Source organism: Nothobranchius furzeri, chromosome 8, assembly GCF_043380555.1.
Source record: "Nothobranchius furzeri strain GRZ-AD chromosome 8, NfurGRZ-RIMD1, whole genome shotgun sequence".
NCBI lineage: Eukaryota > Metazoa > Chordata > Actinopteri > Cyprinodontiformes > Nothobranchiidae > Nothobranchius > Nothobranchius furzeri.
In genome coordinates, this window is record NC_091748.1 from 67,321,197 (window position 1) to 67,338,959 (window position 17,763).

General features: G+C 44.2%; 2 protein-coding genes across 4 annotated transcripts in view; one reads left to right on the forward strand and one right to left on the reverse strand.

Annotated features, from left to right (window-relative positions):
- Nucleotides 1-6,617, forward strand: prg4b (proteoglycan 4b). The gene is made up of 14 exons (XM_015970936.3): nucleotides 1-286; nucleotides 371-449; nucleotides 761-877; nucleotides 1,163-1,285; nucleotides 1,725-1,781; nucleotides 2,220-2,279; nucleotides 2,363-2,626; nucleotides 3,367-3,921; nucleotides 4,226-4,312; nucleotides 4,492-4,628; nucleotides 4,742-4,898; nucleotides 5,194-5,301; nucleotides 5,543-5,671; nucleotides 6,479-6,617. Exons 1-14 carry the CDS (start codon nucleotides 107-109, stop codon nucleotides 6,586-6,588), a joined length of 2,163 nt encoding a protein of 720 aa, XP_015826422.3. The 5' UTR covers nucleotides 1-106; the 3' UTR covers nucleotides 6,589-6,617.
- tprb (translocated promoter region b, nuclear basket protein) overlaps nucleotides 6,155-17,763 on the reverse strand; it is a 26,488-nt gene continuing 14,879 nt past the window's right edge. The window contains exons 35-51 of one of the 3 annotated variants that reach the window (XM_054752154.2): nucleotides 17,196-17,269; nucleotides 15,558-15,757; nucleotides 15,167-15,457; nucleotides 14,738-14,892; nucleotides 14,574-14,654; nucleotides 12,290-12,478; nucleotides 12,050-12,202; nucleotides 10,474-10,567; nucleotides 9,073-9,221; nucleotides 8,926-8,985; nucleotides 8,747-8,841; nucleotides 8,467-8,576; nucleotides 8,252-8,350; nucleotides 7,940-8,087; nucleotides 7,585-7,706; nucleotides 7,410-7,490; nucleotides 6,155-6,814 (exon numbers count right to left, since the gene is read on the reverse strand). In XM_054752154.2, coding sequence (XP_054608129.2) covers nucleotides 6,765-6,814; nucleotides 7,410-7,490; nucleotides 7,585-7,706; nucleotides 7,940-8,087; nucleotides 8,252-8,350; nucleotides 8,467-8,576; nucleotides 8,747-8,841; nucleotides 8,926-8,985; nucleotides 9,073-9,221; nucleotides 10,474-10,567; nucleotides 12,050-12,202; nucleotides 12,290-12,478; nucleotides 14,574-14,654; nucleotides 14,738-14,892; nucleotides 15,167-15,457; nucleotides 15,558-15,757; nucleotides 17,196-17,269 — 2,151 coding nt within the window. In that variant the 3' untranslated portion in view covers nucleotides 6,155-6,764. Of the gene's footprint in view, nucleotides 6,815-7,409; nucleotides 7,491-7,584; nucleotides 7,707-7,939; nucleotides 8,091-8,251; nucleotides 8,351-8,466; nucleotides 8,577-8,746; nucleotides 8,842-8,925; nucleotides 8,986-9,072; nucleotides 9,222-10,473; nucleotides 10,568-12,049; nucleotides 12,203-12,289; nucleotides 12,479-14,573; nucleotides 14,655-14,737; nucleotides 14,893-15,166; nucleotides 15,458-15,557; nucleotides 15,758-17,195; nucleotides 17,270-17,763 lie in introns of all 3 variants that reach the window. The other 2 variants (XM_054752156.2, XM_054752153.2) reach the window with 2 other exon arrangements.

Sequence of the window (17,763 nt, forward strand, 5' to 3'; positions counted from 1 at the left end):
AAGGATGAGAAAGTGTCCCGTTCTCTGACTAATGACTGAGCAGCAAACGCCCCGACTGCTCAGAAGTGTGTGAAGTCAGCCGTCTGCCTGGCACCGGTGTGTGTTGATGTGCTTCCAGCTGTTTGTGGCAAATCCTGAAGTCTGGACTGCAGGGCCCTCCCTACATCCAATGAGATCATCTCACTCCCAATTAGAAGAAGTCCACCGATTAACAGCAGGGTCAGGGTCTGTGACTTCTTTAAAAGCAGAGCGAGTGACGGATTCATCAGAGAGGAGCTCAGATCAGGTAGGTTCCTCTGTGTTTCCACCTGGTTTTCTTTCATGCACTGAATCAATCTTCTTGGTCTCTTTTGCTGTTTCTTACATCCAGGTTTACCACGCGATGGCTCGAAAACTGATTTGTGCTGTCGTTTTGCTGACTTGTGCTTTGAAATTTGGTTCCTCCCAGAGTAAGTTAATTTGTATTTCATCTAGAAATTGTTTAAACAAATCTTATTCTTGAACATTTCATAATTTTGTTTGCCACGAGTTGTTTTGTGGAATCTGTCAAATGTTTGTTGTTCTTCCCAGTGTTTGTTCTGTGAGTGATTATTCACCAGAGGGAAAACCTGTGTCGACATTTGTATTTGTCACTGCCCCAGAAATCGATGTCTGGTTCCCTTCAGCTGCCCGTGTTCTCGAGCAGAAACTGCTGACAGCAGTTATAATATTTCTGCATTTTTCTGTCACATTTTCCTTTTTTTTTTGCTTTTTCCTGCAGCAAGCTGCAGAGGACGATGTGGTGCCGAGTACTACAGAGGCCACATGTGTCAGTGTGACTACACCTGCTTGGCATATGATGAGTGCTGCAAAGACTATGAATCCCAGTGCACCACAAGTGAGGAGTTATCTATTATGCACAAGGCAGAAATGATATTTTATGTGATTAATTGCATTTTCTCCCTCTAAAATTCAAGTTGTTTTGATGGATTTTTGAGTGATTTCTGGTTAATTTTGTTTTCATTCAAAAAGTCTCGACATTAATAAGATTCGGGATCATTTAAATACTTCTCTAAATGCAAGAAAGCATTGTCAAATAGAACTTTTGAAGATGTTAACTTGTACTTAAGACAGTTTAGATGTATAAATGTAATCTAACTGTGCAGATCTGTCGTGCCAACAGAAAACTCATGTCAGGGCCGCTGTGGGGAAACCTTCAGGAGAGGCCGATCATGCAGCTGTGACTCTGAATGCGCAAATTTTAAACAATGCTGTCCAGATTACGCGGCTCATTGTGATGCGGACGGTAAGCCATGAGCAGTGTTGTTAGGAATGATGGGTCTTTTCTGCATGCTAACCCAGTCAGTGCAGCACCAGAAACTCAAAATCTGATGTTACTGAGAACTAAACCAAATCCCAAATGAATCAATAAATCCCAATTTGATACTAAAAGCCTGCATGTCTGCTAGAAGCATGTGCCTGATCATGGGGTGCATGCCCTAATCTGCAGTGATTCATTGATGATTTTTTTCTGTATCAGTAATTACTACAGAAGTCAGTGGAGCAGCCAGTGAGACAGCAACCGTGAAGATTAGTTCATGTGAAAATATACATAACAAACCCAAAGGTATCATTTCTGGAAAACAAAAGACTCATATCTTAATGCTTTTTGCATTTAGGGTTATTAAAACATGTGTAATTATACAATACAAACCAGCTAATATTTCATACTAAATTACCTGCAGAGTCAACTCTGACAGAAGCAACAGAAGAGCCTCTGTTCAGCGAGGGAAACGATGCAGGTGACTGATCTCTTTCTTTAAAAATTCCTTTATCCGCAATCACAATATGAGCTGAACTTGGTGGATTTAATCGGGTTTATGTCTTGTAAAGAGCAGAACGATGTAGAGGGGTGACTCCAAAGGCCACTGGCTGCTAGTTGGGGCCAAGTCTCAGCAGGACAAGCCAAGTGCATTAGTGTCAGAAGCCAGATGAAACACTAGGAAGCAGTGTTATGAGTGGAGTGTGTGTGGGAGGACTGTGATCACGCTCAGTCACAGAAAAGGAAACTGCATATGTGGTCGGAAAACGACAACACACATTTAAATAGCATTTAAGCATTTTGTTGTTTTAATTTAAGAGTAGAAGATGTTTCTAAACCTAACATTAGTTTAGACAAAATCCTGAAGTTTATTAGTGCTCACATCTTTTTATTTATCACAATTTTGCCGTATTTCCAGACAGCATCTTAAATCTTCCAGACATCCCAATGCCATCCCTACCAGATGATGCAAACGACGGTGAGCAAAAACGTTATTTTATTAAACTCTGCAGAAAAGTTTCCACAAACGTTACACTCAATGACAAAACATTCTTCTAATAGATGTGTTCGGCAAAGTCACTCCGGATGAGGATTTTTCCAATGATGGAGTGAAGGATCAGGAGATTAGTCCAGCCCCCGAATACAGCAGTGGTAATGGACCATCTACAGCTGACCTGCTGTTGGACGAAATTCCAACCACAGCCACTCTGGATGGAGACACTCCGGTGTTCACAACAGCGAGAGCTTTCTCTCAGACAGAGGTAGCTCCTTCAGGTGACCCCGTTACGCTTCATCCCACAGCTGGAGAAACAACAGCAGACCCAGGTGATGTCCAGAGATGACCCTTTCTGAGTTTTATATTATTTTCGTTTATTTTCCCAACCCAGTTAAACCAGTGTTACCCTCAAAGTGTCTGTGTATGAATCCTAAAGAGGACATGTGATACAAAACTCCCCTTTAGCATCCTTTTCGGTCCTTTGTGGGTCTCTACTACCTCTATAAACACTCCAGACATGAAAAACAAAGTCTATTTGTTTTCTGTCCGGGTTTAGTTTTAGGAATTATGTGCATACAACAAGTCATTCCAAAAAGTCCGTTTGTGATTTCACAGACTGGGAAACTTGAATAGAACCACCTCACATGTGGAAGAGAGATAGCTGCTGCTGGAGGAGCAGCTGCTCTGCTCAGAGCCCCTCCCAGATATCTGACCTTCTCAACCTGTAGCAGCCTGAGCGGTGGATGGGTGGGCGTGGCCAGCTCCAACTTGTTTTCTTAAAGTAACAGAGCACTGAAGCGGCTCAACCTGGAAGGGACTGAAACTGTCGAGATTAAAACGGCAGAAAATTCTTTATGTGAGAGGGCTTTTGTGTGGATGTAGACATGTTTTGCATTGACCACAGAACTATTATAATTCAAGAAAAAAAAGTCACAATATGTCCTGTCCCCTTTAAAATGTTGTGCCTAATCTCTGCTGGCTTGAATTTACTGTAATAGAAAGATCTGCTGCAGCTAAAAAAAACATGTCAAATATAAAATTTATCATGATTGTATTCCTCGAGATGCAGGAGATCCTACAAACTCTTCGGACGAATATCCTACTGTCCCTCAACCCACACCTACAGTTGGCCCAAACGACAAGCTGCCTACTTCCACCTCAGGACCACAAGCAGAACCTACAACTTCCTCTAGTGTCACAGAGACTAAAACCACAACTCCTCCTTTCGATCAGGACTCGACCACAGTCCTGGAAAACTCTCAGATCACCAGTGCAGCTCCAGAGGAACTCACCTCAATCCCCAACACACAAAACTACCCAGAAAACGTCACATCTTCTCTGGCAGACCCCAACGGCCCAGCCACGGTCTCTCCAACAGATGCAGAAACTCCTACATCAACAGCTCCGGTGCAAAATGAAAACACAGATTATGCCACACCAGAGAGAACTACAGCTGATCCGTCGTCCGTTACCTCAAAACCAACTGATCCTCAAACATCTGAACCCACCTCCAAACCTCAGGGTGAAGACGATTTGTCTAAACTAACACCCTCCTCTAAACCTGACCCCAAACCTCTGGATCCTCAAATGCTGACCATAGCTAATCCAGGAGATTACCAATCAGGTGGGACACGTTCTGATCGTGTTAATGTACACATTGTCCACAAGAGAGGACTATCAGATTTGTGCAGTCAGACATAATGCTGTTCTATATGAGATATCTTTGCACAAAATTACTCTTTTAGATAGATTTTTCCTTTATAAATGAAAAAAAAAAGCTATTAGTGATCAAATTTAGGACTAATTAACACGATTATGAAAGAAAAGGGAAATATCAGTACAAAACTGGGTTGAACCATCAGCCACTCTTGTCTGTAGCTTTATTTTAATGTGTAAAGATGATTTTATTTTTGTCTGCTTTTCTCCAGATGACAGAAACGATTTAAACCTGTGCAGCGGGCGTCCGGTCAGTGGGGTCACCACTCTGAGGAACGGCACTGTGGTGGTGTTCAGAGGTGGGTACCGAGGAGTTCACAAAAAACAATCAAATCTGAAGAATTAGGCATGGACCAAGATTATTCATCATAAAAACACCCAAGTCCCATTATTTTAGCATGAAATCAACGGTTGTTAAGGGACACTTCATTTGGGCTGTGGCTCAGACTGTCGAGAATCAAGCCGACGTGTTTTACAGGTCACTACTTCTGGTTTCTGGACCAACACCACGTGCCAAGTGCTCCCCGAGCCATCACCCAGACGTGGAGAGTTCCTTCCCCCATTGACACTGTGTTCACCCGCTGCAATTGCCAGGGGAAAACGTACATATTCAAGGTGAGCTGCCTCAAAAAGAAAACTAAATAAATCAGTGACTTCACTCATCTGCACCCAAACAAAACCACACTTCCTCTCCTTTACCGTTTTTGTTTGTTCTAAATGTTTTCCAGGGAGGTAAATACTGGAGATTTGAAAACGACGTTTTAGATGCTGGTTACCCCAAATTAGTGAAAACAGGTTTTGATGGGCTGCAGGGGCACATCACAGCAGCCCTGTCGGTTCCGGAGTATCGCAGCAGGAAGGAATCAGTTTACTTTTTCAAGAGAGGTGATGAAACTAATTTAATTTTGGATTTTAAGAGTTTGATGGTAACAATTAAGGGTCCCTTTAGTAATGTTCATTATTAGGCATTAACAGCTGGTTAACCATATTATGTAATGCATTACTAAGAATCCTAAACTTAAGGATAACTTATCAATACCAGGAATATTAATAAAGGGACCCTTAGTTTATTAATGCTTAAAAATGTGCTAAGTAGCATCAATAAACTGATTCTTATTGTAAACTGTTACCGATTTAATTTAGTTTGTTTGATTTTTCACCAAATTCCTGGTTTTTACAGGAGGGTTTGTTCAGAAATATTCCTACCAGTTTGGCACCAGTTCAACATGTGACAAAAAAGTCCACCAACCCATTTACACGGTCCGAGCCCGAAAGGTCAGACAAGCAGGTGAGCCAAGAATGAAACCATTTCAGGTTAACTTGTTTAAATCATAAATTCAAAGTAAAAATAGCCAGAGTAGTACAGCTTTTCACATTTCACCAGACATTTTAAATGCTGGATGCGCTTGAATGTTCTGTTAAACACCATCATCTGCTAAATAAAAGGTTCTGATGCTCCCTTTCATCCAAAAGGAATCATTTCATTTAATTTTTCTCCAGAATTGACCAGTTCACCGTTTTTCTCCCAGTTTCGGTTTTAGAACCAGCCATCAACATCCGTAAATCCTGGAGAGGATTCCCCCCCACCATCACCGCTGCTGTGTCTGTCCCAAGCATCAGAGAGCCAGAGGGGTACAAATACGTCGTCTTCTCACGATGTAAGTATTTCATTCACACCAGAAATCTTTCATTGAATAACTTTAAAAACCTTCCCATTTTATTTTTTATTAAGATTTAGCAGAAGAAATAAAAAAAAAAATGAAAATTCAAGAATCCAGTTTGATGTTAAATGTAAAGACATTTGAACAGCAGCTGTTAACGTTGCTCAGTTTCTACTTGTTTCTTTTATCTTAGTGCTTTTACTTGTTTTATGGTTAGATAACTTTTAATGTAATTTGATGCCTTGCTTTTGTGTTTTATGTTTTTAGCGTTATACTTTACTCCTATGCCATCTTTGTTGTTGTGTTTGAGTCTTTCGCTCTCCTGTATAGCATCTTGGTGAGATGCCACGCCAATTTTAAATGTGCTTCATAACTGTTACGGCATCCTCACAGACGTCTGCACAGTGCTGCAAACATCGTGTCTGGGGTGTGTAATGAGGGTTGCGTGGGTCTTTATAGGGAAAAATGATTAAAGCATGCTTTTATTCACCTAAGGCTTTTATTGTGTAGTAAAAAGTGTTGGATTTTAAATTATACAAAGATCTGAGTAGCTTCTGAGTAAAGTCAGCAGAACACAAGGATGTTTTCACCGTCTAGTCGTTGACATCATTCACAAAACACCACAGCTCTTAAAAATCAGACGAGCCACTCCAATGCTTTTTCCACAACCACACAGTCACAACTTCTGGAAAAACAAACTGATGGTTTTAGTTCCACTAGTTGGAAACTCCCAGCCACATTAAAACATCCTAAATGCATTAATATAAGCAGTTGTGTAGACTGGAGATGTCATTTCTTTTGCAGCAACAACGTACAACGTGAGGATGGATGGTGAACGACCCGTCGTCGCAGCTCCTCAACCAAACGGGACGCCTCAGACCAATGCCTTCTTCAAGTGTCCAAAAAGTGTTTAACTTCAAAGCAGCACCTATCAGGCAGCTTCCATCAGATCTGATTTTTATTTTCTTCTCAACGGCAACGTCAACACACAAAAACCGGCAATAAAACCAAAACCAGACGCCAGAACAAGAGAAAAACACCAAGAAACGAATCGAAACGTGTTTCTGATGGAATGGTGGATGTCGGTGATTCATCTCAGAAATCGTCTTCCAGGGACACCCCGGGACGGGAAGGCCTGACCTGTGGGAGAGGATGGGGGGGGGGGGGGGGGGGTCACTGGTGTCAAACCTTTATAGTAGCTCTACAAAATGCATTATTTACAGACCATTATACTTATGTTTATATATATATTTTTGTTTTCAACATCAATTCCAAAACTTTATTGAACAAACAGACATTATTTAGTGCTGCACATAAATTACTGGTGTTTCTATAAATATTAAAGGTAAGTTAATGAATAAGGGACTGTCTGTATAGTGTTTGTGAATCTAATCCATTATTATTCATTTAAATGAGCACATTAACATGAATCTTTACTAAAACTTTTACGTTTGAGGAAGGCAAAAATAAAGGATTTCATCGCACAAAAAATTTTGTATTTATAAACTGATGAAAATGCAAAATCTGTAAAGCAATTTTATAGTTTATAATAAAATGTATTTTTTATGTATACAATAAAATACTAACAAAAATACCATCTAGAGGAGCGTTTCTTATTGCAATCAGTCATAAAACATTGTTTTTGCTTGGACCTGCTCATCAGTGAAACACCATTAAACTAGTTATACAGGAACACATACATGAGCATCGGCAGTAAGGAGGGGAGTGGCGTTACCTCTGCGCTGCAGCTGTCTACTGGGTCCAGGCCGATAGAGTTTAGGGGGAGCGCTGCTTGTATCTGCAGACACGTGACTCGCTTAAATCAAACAGCAGAATTAAATTCAACCAAAACAGTAGTTTTTTTAAAAAATATCTACAGTTACAAAGGAAAATTTCAGACCAGACTCTACCTGCAGAGCTGGAAGAGGGCTCCTGGCTGGTGGAGGGAAGGTTGGACCTGTCAGATGGTTGACTCGGGTCTTCTGCGTCTCCCTGAGACACTACAGGATCCATGGACACCTCAACACTGGGTCTGTAAAAAATGAACAAGTGGATGAATGAACATGTGCACGCACACATGCACAGAAGGACTCAAATCATGCAAGTAACTATAAAGTTGGCATGGTGCTTACATCCAGAATTATATTTTATTCAGCTAATAAATGAAAGGATGGAGCCATTTCCCAGTTAGACTTGGACTTTGCTTAATAATAAACACTAAGGTTTTTCCAGCTGAAAGGCTTATTTAACTGTTGGGATAATCACCTATCAGTGTCTGGCTCCAGGAAAATGTCTCTCTCCTCCCCTGGACCGGCCGTTCCTGGTACAACTAGGCTGGGTGTAGATGTGCTCACCATGGGAACGGACTGGGAGGCGTGCTCCGTTGTGTCAGACTGTGCTACTTCTGAGAACACTACTAATGAAAGATAACACATAAAAATGAAAAAACACCCACACATTTTGTTTTTAAAAACTGGTGAATTTGTATTTTTTCCACTCAGTTTTCAAACTTCACAAAAACCAGTCAGAGGAATTCCTGAAACGGCCCTGGAAGTGGACAGCCTGATCTCGTATTACCTGGAGCAGTGACTTGTAACGGAGTGGTGGGAACGCTGCGTCCACCAGCTTCCTCTTCATGAGTTGCCAGGAACAGAGGACTTTCATACATCCCAAGACCTGAATCAGACCAGTCATTTGCATTTAAATCAAAACCTCACATCCAATGACCACATCCCTCCCAGACACATTTCCAACACGTGGTGTTGTGTGTTAGTGAACACGTGATAAAGCACCTCCTTGTGAAGCGAGCTGTCCCAGGTCAGAGTGTGAGGAGGAGCTGGTCTGTGGCAGATCTTCTGAAGGGCCAAACCTGAACCGAGGGACTCCTGCAACCTGGGGAGAACTGCAAAAAACAAAAAGGTGGAATGGTTTGTGCCACTTTGTTCTCATGATTAAAAACAAATGACTCGTCACACTTAGCATCTTGCAAAAATCAAAAGTATGCTTTTAGATTTTTTATTCTATCCAAACTTTCTGATGTCTGATCCAAGTGTTGATGCCTGACAGACTTACTGGATGGCCTGGTCAAAAGCATCAGACCGAGGAGGCACCAGAGTGGGAGTACTGGGAACCATTCTGTCATCTTCCTCATAGAAATGTTGCTGCTGCTGCAGATAGGAGAAGAAGAATCATCTCCAGCAATCATATAAATAACAATTATTATAAAATCTGATGGCGTTAATGTGACTCACAGCCGTGCTCGACATCCCAGGGGTGAGTCTACCTACTGACTGGCGTCGTACAGGAACGCGCTGAAAAAAAAAAAAAAAAAAAGTAATTAAATTTTAAGGACAGTTAAAAAATAATGTACTGCTGATGGGTTAGAATGACATCCATACAGGCGGTCCAAGTTCTGATGTCAGAGCGGGATGGATGTTCAGTCGAGGCGGCAGCTGATGCACAGGTCTCCGTGGTGACGGAGGCATACGTGTGCCAGAACTTGTGATTGGTTGGTCAGAGGAGACGGCCTCCATGGAGCTCCCCTCAACTACAAGAGACAAATGTTTGGATAAATGTAAAATCACGGATCTAAAAATGGCCCAGCAAATGCCAAGTCTCAAATATTATAAGAACAAAAGAAAATAGGAACATTTTTACGAAATTAAATTGATTAAAGACCAGGTTCACTTGGGTGACAGTGGCACAGGAGTGCTCGGCCCGTAATTGGAAGGTTGCAGGTTTGAACCCCGCTCAGTCTGTCGCTGACGTTGTGTCCTTGGGCAAGACACTTGACCCACCTTGCCTGTTGGAGGTGGTCGGAGGGAGCGGTGGCGCCTGTGCTCGGCTGCCTCGCCTCTGTCAGTGCGCCCCAGGGCAGCTGTGGCTACATCACCTCCATAGCTCATCACCACCAGTGTGTGAATGTGTGTGTGAATGGGTGAATGACTGTGTTGTAAAGCGCCTTGGGGGGTTTCAGAACTCTAGAAGGCGCTATATCAAATACAGGCCATTCACCATTTGTTTGTTTCAACGCATTTGCAGTGGTCTCTAGTATAAATGAATGCCTAGGGAGTTAATCTCTATGGGAAAAAAAGCTCTGGAGCTCTTGCTTCAGGAAGTAGAAGTTAGTTGGAGGAGAGAGGAACGCGACAGGATTTGGAGTCTTATTTCCTGATATTCCGACATCTCGCCTCTGATTGGCTAACAGCAGCTCGACTCTACCACTGACTGTTTGCTCTGCAATGGTGACGTTTTATTTCTACAAAAAACACAAGGCTGAGGGAGTTCTGCTGTGTGGAGGAGTTGGTAATGCTACTACAGCTTCTACTAGCCGAGACGTGCTCTGCTGTTTGCTGGATGAGTCCATAAATGTTCATTTACAGTGAGACATAGATCTGTTAGTCCCCCCCCCCCCCCGAGGGTTTCCCTGTCGGCGGCTAATGAAGGACATAGGGGTAGAAGACAATTTTCACATCTAGCCTGCGCATGAAACTGAGTGACTGATCATATTTAAACAAATAAGTAAGTGAACTTGGTCTTTAGGACATTTTACAAATTTTGAGATACTTCTAATGGAAAATACACATTTTCTGTAATTTTTTTTTTTTTGTTGAATATAAAAGAACTTGAATCACTGACCTATTTTGGTCAGTTTTGCTACCTCTCCTCTCAGACAACATTTCACATTCTTTTCAGTCATTGCAAATAGTCAGATAAATAATTGGATGGCGAGACAGTTTGTGAGCACATATGGAGAATCGACGCAGTACAAGACTTCAACAGGGTTTCCTGGATCTTACAGCTGGGAGTCTGGGAATCTGCAGGCCTCTGGGTGGAGTCGGACGCCCCCAGACTCTCCTCTGTCTCTGTGCCCGGGTCTGTGACATCAGCTCCCTGGAAAACAGGAGAAAAAAAGAAAAATCTTTAAAAGAAAAATGGCTGGGAAGAAAAGAAACGATGACTTGTAACTGTTGAATGAAGTTAAAGAAAATCAATGAAAACATGTACAGCAAAGATAATTAGGAAAAGGAAAACAGCATTTGCTTCCCTCTTACTTTACCAGAACATCCTGGCAGAGAACAAAATACAGATTAATGATTCATTTTGTCCCTGCTATGAACAAAGGCGGCTTTTAGAAAAAAGTTCTGGGAAGAAATCACTTACTAGGTTCAGTCAGAACTTTAACTGAACTGATTCAGGATTAAGAAATGAAATGTGTGCCTCATTAGAATTACCCCAGGTTTCCACGGGAGCCGCCAGCAGCACGTTACTGCAGCAGCACGTCTTGCTCGCGTAAGCTGCTGCTTGGCCCTTCCCACGAGACGCGAAGCAGCAGGGGAGCAGCTGTCACCGACCGGTGGGACCGGTGGCGCCAGTGCTCGGCAGCCTCGCCTCTGTCAGTGCGCCCCAGGGCAGCTGTGGCTACATTGTAGCTCATCCCCATCAGTGTGTGAATGTGTGTGTGAATGGGTGAATGACTGATTGTGTTGTAAAGCGCCTTGGGGGGTTTCAGGACTCTAGAAGGCGCTATATCAAATACAGGCCACTTACCACTTACCGAGCACAAAGTCACACGAGTGACTTCGTCAGTAAACACAACAACAAGCAGGAGAAAACTACAACATGGTTTGTGTTTTATGTTCTGTCCGTTTTATAATCGCCAATACGGACCTGAAAAACAAAGGAGACCACTAGCTAGGTGATAACTTCTCACGGGGACGCACAGTTAGAAACCTTTTTTAAAAGTAAAGCAACCGGAAGGCAGTACGTTCTTTATTCTGAAAATCTCGGGAGCTTCTCTCCATTTCCGCGTCAGATTTCCTGTCTTTCCTTCCCCAAAAATGTCGAACTTGACCCGTTTCAGAGGCGTTGCGCATAGAAAATAGAACCGGCGCGTAAAGGCCGCGACATGCTGCTCCTGAGACGCGGCCGACTCGCACTGCTGACGGCTCCGGTGGAAAAGGTTCTGTTGACCACAGCGGTTCCTATCAGCAGCTATGACGTGCTGCTGCAGTAACATGCTGCTGACGGCTCCTGTGGAAAGCCGGTGTAAGGCTTCAACCTGCATGAGGATCACTTGTCTTTAAAGGAGTCTGAAAACATCCCAAAAAGGAACAAACAGTTTAATGCCGTATTCAAATGACATTTAACCCAAAAACACACCTAGACACCGTTAAGACTTTAAATGCTGACTCAGCATAAACAAGAGCATCCAAGAAAGAGCTCAAGTAAATATGGGTGAAAATCCCATGCAGACAGGTTACAGCAGCAGGGTCGATCACATGTGACAGTGAGCTGAGGCGGTGGAGCAACTGAGCGGTGAGCAGGAAAAGAGAACAAACATCTGACTGGAAGTGAGCACGGTGATGCTCTAACCTCTGTGTCGTCCCCTTCATAGGCCTCATTGCCATCTCCACTCCCCTCATTACTGTCGTCTCCTTCCTCTGCCATCTCTCCATCGTCTTCCTCCTCTTCTTCATCTTCCTCCTCCTCCTCTTCTTCATCTTCTTCCTCCTCCTCCACATAATCCTACAGTCACCAGGAGGTCAATGCACCAATGAGCCTTACCCATATATTTCACAGAGACTTCAAAAGTGTTTCACACAAACTCACTACCTGCTCTTCCTCTTCTTCCTCGTCGTCGTCGTCTTGCTCATCTTCACTCTCAGAGTCAGTCAGGATGACAATGACCTCCTGCGGCAGAGGGTCTTGGGTCTCACTTTGGGTTGGGGTGACCCCGTGCTCCATGATGGACTGAGTAGCGACATCATCCTCCATTTCCTCCAGGTTAGAGAACTCCTCCGTCTGCATAGAGAAGAGCATGTAGGTCAAACACACGCAGCTTACAGCTCCCAGCAGAGGGAGAAGGTAGTGCCATACTCCACAAGATCCACGTCTGATTTGTTTGTGCAGCACATTCAAGACAACTGAGATCAACTTAATTACTTACAGGGACTATATTGTGCGAATGTACTTTTTGAGCTTTTGACAGTGTTGTCTTGTTATTTCCTAATCAAAAACACCCTAAGTGATTTTTGGCTGCTGGTCTGCCCAGCTATTGCAAACAGTTGGAAGTTGCAGGTGTGTATCAACCTGTCCTGCTCCAACCCTGTAAACAATCACGCCCACTCTCCGAGTTGCAAGTGGGTGATTTAATCTCCTCAGATGTACAAAAAGCTACTTATTTCTCATCTAGTCTGCACTCTAGAATGCAAAAACACATCTTTGGCTGTGAGAGGTACAGGACTTTGTTCGGTCTTCCCAAAGAAGATCTTACTCACTAGAAACGGTTGGATTTTATCTTCAGGAGCTCTCAAGACCAAGCCAGGTGACAGTGATTTCACAGACTGATTGTTAAACCTCCGCCAGTACCGGAGTGGATTTAAACACCAACTACTCCTTCAAACTGGCACCATTCAAACGTTAAAACCACCTGACGGAGAGGGATGAGCAAAACCGAAAGGTTAACCGCTAGTGGAATGGTTGCAAAGTTTGGTGGGTGTGCGTGTTGCCAAAGCTGCTTTCTTCTTCATGGTCCACGCTGCGTTGCTTGGGATCTAGGGATAGGTCATGAAATGGTTGGAAATCACACAGTTGGAGGTGCAATTTCATGGAATCCAAGCGTCTTCTACCCAGGCTGATAGAATATCTCAAGAAAATAATTATATTTCAGAACAAATTAAGTGTCCAAAGTGTCGTCTTCCTCCGCTTATCCGGGTCCGGGTCGCGGGGGCAGCATCCCAACTAGGGAGCTCCAGGCCGTCCTCTCCCCGGCCTTGTCCACCAGCTCCTCCGGCAGGACCCCAAGGCGTTCCCGGACCAGATTGGAGATGTAACCTCTCCAACGTGTCCTGGGTCGACCCGGGGGCCTTCTGCCGGCAGGACATGCCCGAAACACCTCCCCGGGGAGGCGTCCAGGAGGCATCCTGACCAGATGCCCAAACCACCTCAACTGGCTCCTTTCGATCCGGAGGAGCAGCGGTTCTACTCCGAGTCCCTCCCGAATGTCCGAGCTCCTCACCCTATCTCTAAGGCTGAGCCCGGCCACCCTACGGAGGAAACTCATTTCGGCCGCTTGTATCCGCGATCTCGTTCTTTCGGTCATTACCCAAAGCTCATGACCATAGGTGAGGACTGGGACGTAGATCGACCGGTAAATCGAGAGCCTGGCTTTCTGGCTCAGCTCCCTCTTCCCCACGACAGATCGGCTCAGCGTCCGCATCACTGCAGACGCTGAACCAATCCGCCTGTCGATCTCCCGATCCCTCCTACCCTCACTCGTGAACAAGACCCCGAGATACTTAAACTCCTCCACTTGAGGTAGGACCTCTCCCCCGACCCGGAGGTGGCAAGCCACCCTTTTCCGGTCGAGAACCATGGTCTCAGATTTGGAGGTGCTGATCCTCATCCCAGCCGCTTCACATTCGGCCGCGAACCTACCCAGCAAGAGCTGAAGGTCAGAGCTGGATGAAGCTAGGAGGACCACATCATCCGCAAAAAGCAGAGACGAGATTCTCCTGCCACCAAACTCGACACACTCCACACCACGGCTGCGTCTAGAAATTCTGTCCATAAAAGTGATGAACAGAACCGGTGACAAAGGGCAGCCCTGGCGGAGTCCAACCCTCACTGGGAACAGGTCCGACTTACTACCGGCTATGCGGACCAAACTCACGCTCCTCTGGTAAAGGGACTGAATGGCCAAAGTGCCAACGGTAATATTGTATCACATATGCGCCTACCCTTGCTCCGAAAGGTTTAAGTTAGCATGGTTGCATGTCTCTTCATGTTTATGCCAAATAAGATCCTAAAAATATTCAATGAATTCTACTTTTCTCCAAAGCATTATTGGGTGAAACAGAAGCTGTAAGAGAACTTCAAATAAGTGATGACATGTGACCTGGCTTGGCTCTGCACCATCCTGACTGTCCGATGGAACTACGCCTTCAGCTTCGCCACTCTCCTCAACCAGAACCTCCTCCTAGGAAGACCAGATGAAAATCAGCCATGGGAGCAGCTTTTATTTGAACAAGATCTGGTAAACACTGGTGTTTAGATCCTCACCTCTGGGCCCACTCTCTGGATCATGCGCAGCTTTTTGGCTATGGGAGTCCTGGAGGTGTCCTCCTGGGTTGTTTCGGTCTCAGCGGTCACGACGCTGCTTTCCTCCTCCTCACGAGGCCTCTTGGACAAAGCAGAAGTTCCCGGTGTCGCTGAAACTAGAGATGGACAATTATTAACCACCCCCTTCAATCTATTCTAAACTGTAGCACGAAAAGCAAAAATATACAACTTTGTGTGAGTCAGTGAGATCTTCCTTTGTCCATTTTTAAATGTAAAATAAAAATGAGCAAAATGCTTTTTAATATGATACACATTTCCTTAACTTGGACTTTCCCATTATTTAAAAAAGAAATGGTTAAAATTGTAAAAACATCTTCTTAGTAAATAACAAATCCTAATCCACATCAGATTATTATGAGGATTTCTCACCAGTGCCAAACACAGAGGAAGTGGAAGACGTTGATGGCCATTCCACCTGAGAACTGGGCGTTGCCTCGATCACAACTGGCAGAGGGTCCTGACTGGCCGGTTCTGAGTGGGTCACACTCTGTTGTTGCGTCGGCTGAACAAATGCCGTGGCCTGGGTCTGGGTCTGCTGCACGGTCAACATGGGACTAGCTAAAGTGGTCTGGACATTTGGGCTGGCGGAGCGCACAGAACCACTGGCACTGCCGTACACGGTCACGTGCTCCACCGGTGGGCTTTCAGTCGACTGCATGGCTGTTGAAGATCAGGGTTAACAGGAAATTACACTTTGTTCAGGACTTAGAAAAAATTCAGTAACATATTGGATTTGATTTGATTTGTACTTTGCAGCTACCTTCCTGGGTCTCCACCTGTGTGGTTGGCATGACTGTAGCAGTTGGTGTTGGTGTGGGCACGGGGGCCGGGGTAATCATGGGTCTGATGCTTGCTCGTGGAGTGGGTTTACTTCCCGGGTTGTTGGTCTGTTTGCTGGGTGTGGCGACTACAGGCGTTGGCTTAATGTTGGCAGTCGGAGGAGGGTCAGAAGTGCTGGCGCTGTCCATGAAAAACACTTGTTAAAAAAAACAAACGGATTCTATGGGATTTAACAAGAGCTACCAGAGATGTGCCAGTTGAGATCATCAATAACACTGGTCAGGGTCCTTTAAACCAACCAGCTCAGTGACCTAGTGGTAGTGTCTCCCCTGGGACTGGGGGATCGGAGTTCAAATCCCAGTCGGGTCATAGCAAAGACTTGAAAAATGGGACCTAATAGGGAGCCTAAATCTCCTCCTTTTCCGGTCGGCTCACGGGTTCCCGGAAGAATGAAAAAATTAATTCAAGTCAACGGGGCTAAAAACGCTATTTTCTAACCTGCTTTGCCTTACGCCCTGGATCGCACATATGTTGTACTATAATTTAAATGAAAAGTAATGAAGGGTGTTTCGGCCACGCCAGTCACGTACTTTGAGATTTATCAGCTTGTAAACGTTCGTAATTTGCATGACTACACACCAGAAATCGACACATTGCATAAGTGACGTCACCACACAATCTCCTCTCTTCTAGAGTGGCTGCCGCTCACCACATGACCAGACTTACGGTGGTTCTTTCCTCCTGTCGGAGACTTGCTGAACTTACAGCTGATAAGTTAGAATGACATCCATACAGGCGTTCCAAGTTCTGATGTCAGAGCGGGACGGATGTTCAGTCGAGGCGGCAGCTGATGGTCTCCGTGGTGAGGAGAAGGCCTCTGACCAACCAATCACAGACTTCCCTCAGTTCTCTTCCTGTCTGGTTCAATGATGCCACTTTCGTGAAGCGCATTTGTAGTCCTGGACTTATTTTCACACAAAACCTAAAATAGCGTGTCCACCTGTTCTAAAATGAGCGCGTTCTTGGTATCAGAAAGGTTCTTTAAAATCCACGGACATCAGATGTGAAATCCATGGCACAAAACAAGTTGAATTAGAAAAAAGCGTTTTTAGCCCCGTTGACTTGCATTCATTTTTTCGTTCTTCCGGGGACCCGTGGTCCGGAAGTAGATAGGCGTGACTTAGGCTCCCTGTGCCTCCCTGCTTGACGCTCAGCTTTAAAGGGGTTGGATTGGGGGGTTTAAACCACCAAATAGTTCCTGAGCGCAGCTGCAGCTCACCGCAGGAATGGGTTTAAATGCAGAAGACAAATGTAACCACACACCCGTGTGTGTGACAACTGATGGGACTTAATATTTTTAACCATTAAAGCTGATATGGAGGGTTTTACCCCTTTCAGGAATTACAGGCGCTGCTATCAGCTAATTTGATGCTTTTATTTTCTCATAGCAGTAAAAAAGATAATTTAAGATCTTTCACACTTCTACAGTTCTGCAACACAGTAAATTATTCTGTTCTTTTGAAAAGAGTAAACACGGTGCATTGATATTAAAACATTTTGATGCTATGAGCTTGCCATAATACCACACAACATATTTTTGTTTAGTGTGGAACTGTACCTGCTCCTGTCTGCAGATGAAGTAGTCTTCAGACTGATCTGCCTCTGTTCGGCACTCCTCTGCTGCTCTTGAATCTAAAATAAAGACAGAAAAATCTGTGAAAATGCTAAATGGAAAATACAGAATTCCCAAAACCAGCAACAATAACGGTTTCCACCAGAAGTGCTGTTGATCATTTATTCTGTTTATAATTTGTCGACGATGCAGTTAGATACAATTAAGATGATAACACACTTAAATGTTGTGTTCACTCATCATTTAATACACTTGCTGTGGTCTCTAGTATGAATGAATGACATGAAAGTTGTTGAAAAAAGCTCAGGCGCTCCTGTTTCGGTCAGCAGCCAGAGTGGTGAGCAGAAGACGGCAGGAGTTTTTCCTGATATTCAGCCTCTGATTGGTGTAATGGAAACTGGTTAACAGCAAAACGACTCCACTTTTGAGTTCTGCGTGTGGTGGAGTTGCTAATGCTAACAGTTAGCTTCTACTAGTTCAGACGTTCTCTGCTTTCTCCAGGACGTTAAATCAGCCTTCCCCGTCACGAGCAAAGATGGGTAAGTCCATGAAT

Bases quoted from the DNA above. Each gene is read 5' to 3' on its own strand.
- prg4b (XM_015970936.3), top strand. From the start codon at position 107: ATGTGCTTCCAGCTGTTTGTGGCAAATCCTGAAGTCTGGACTGCAGGG. The intron at 287-370 runs GTAGGTTCCTCT...TCTTACATCCAG, and splicing joins CAGAGAGGAGCTCAGATCAG to GTTTACCACGCGATGGCTCG. The intron at 3,922-4,225 runs GTGGGACACGTT...GCTTTTCTCCAG, and splicing joins TCCAGGAGATTACCAATCAG to ATGACAGAAACGATTTAAAC.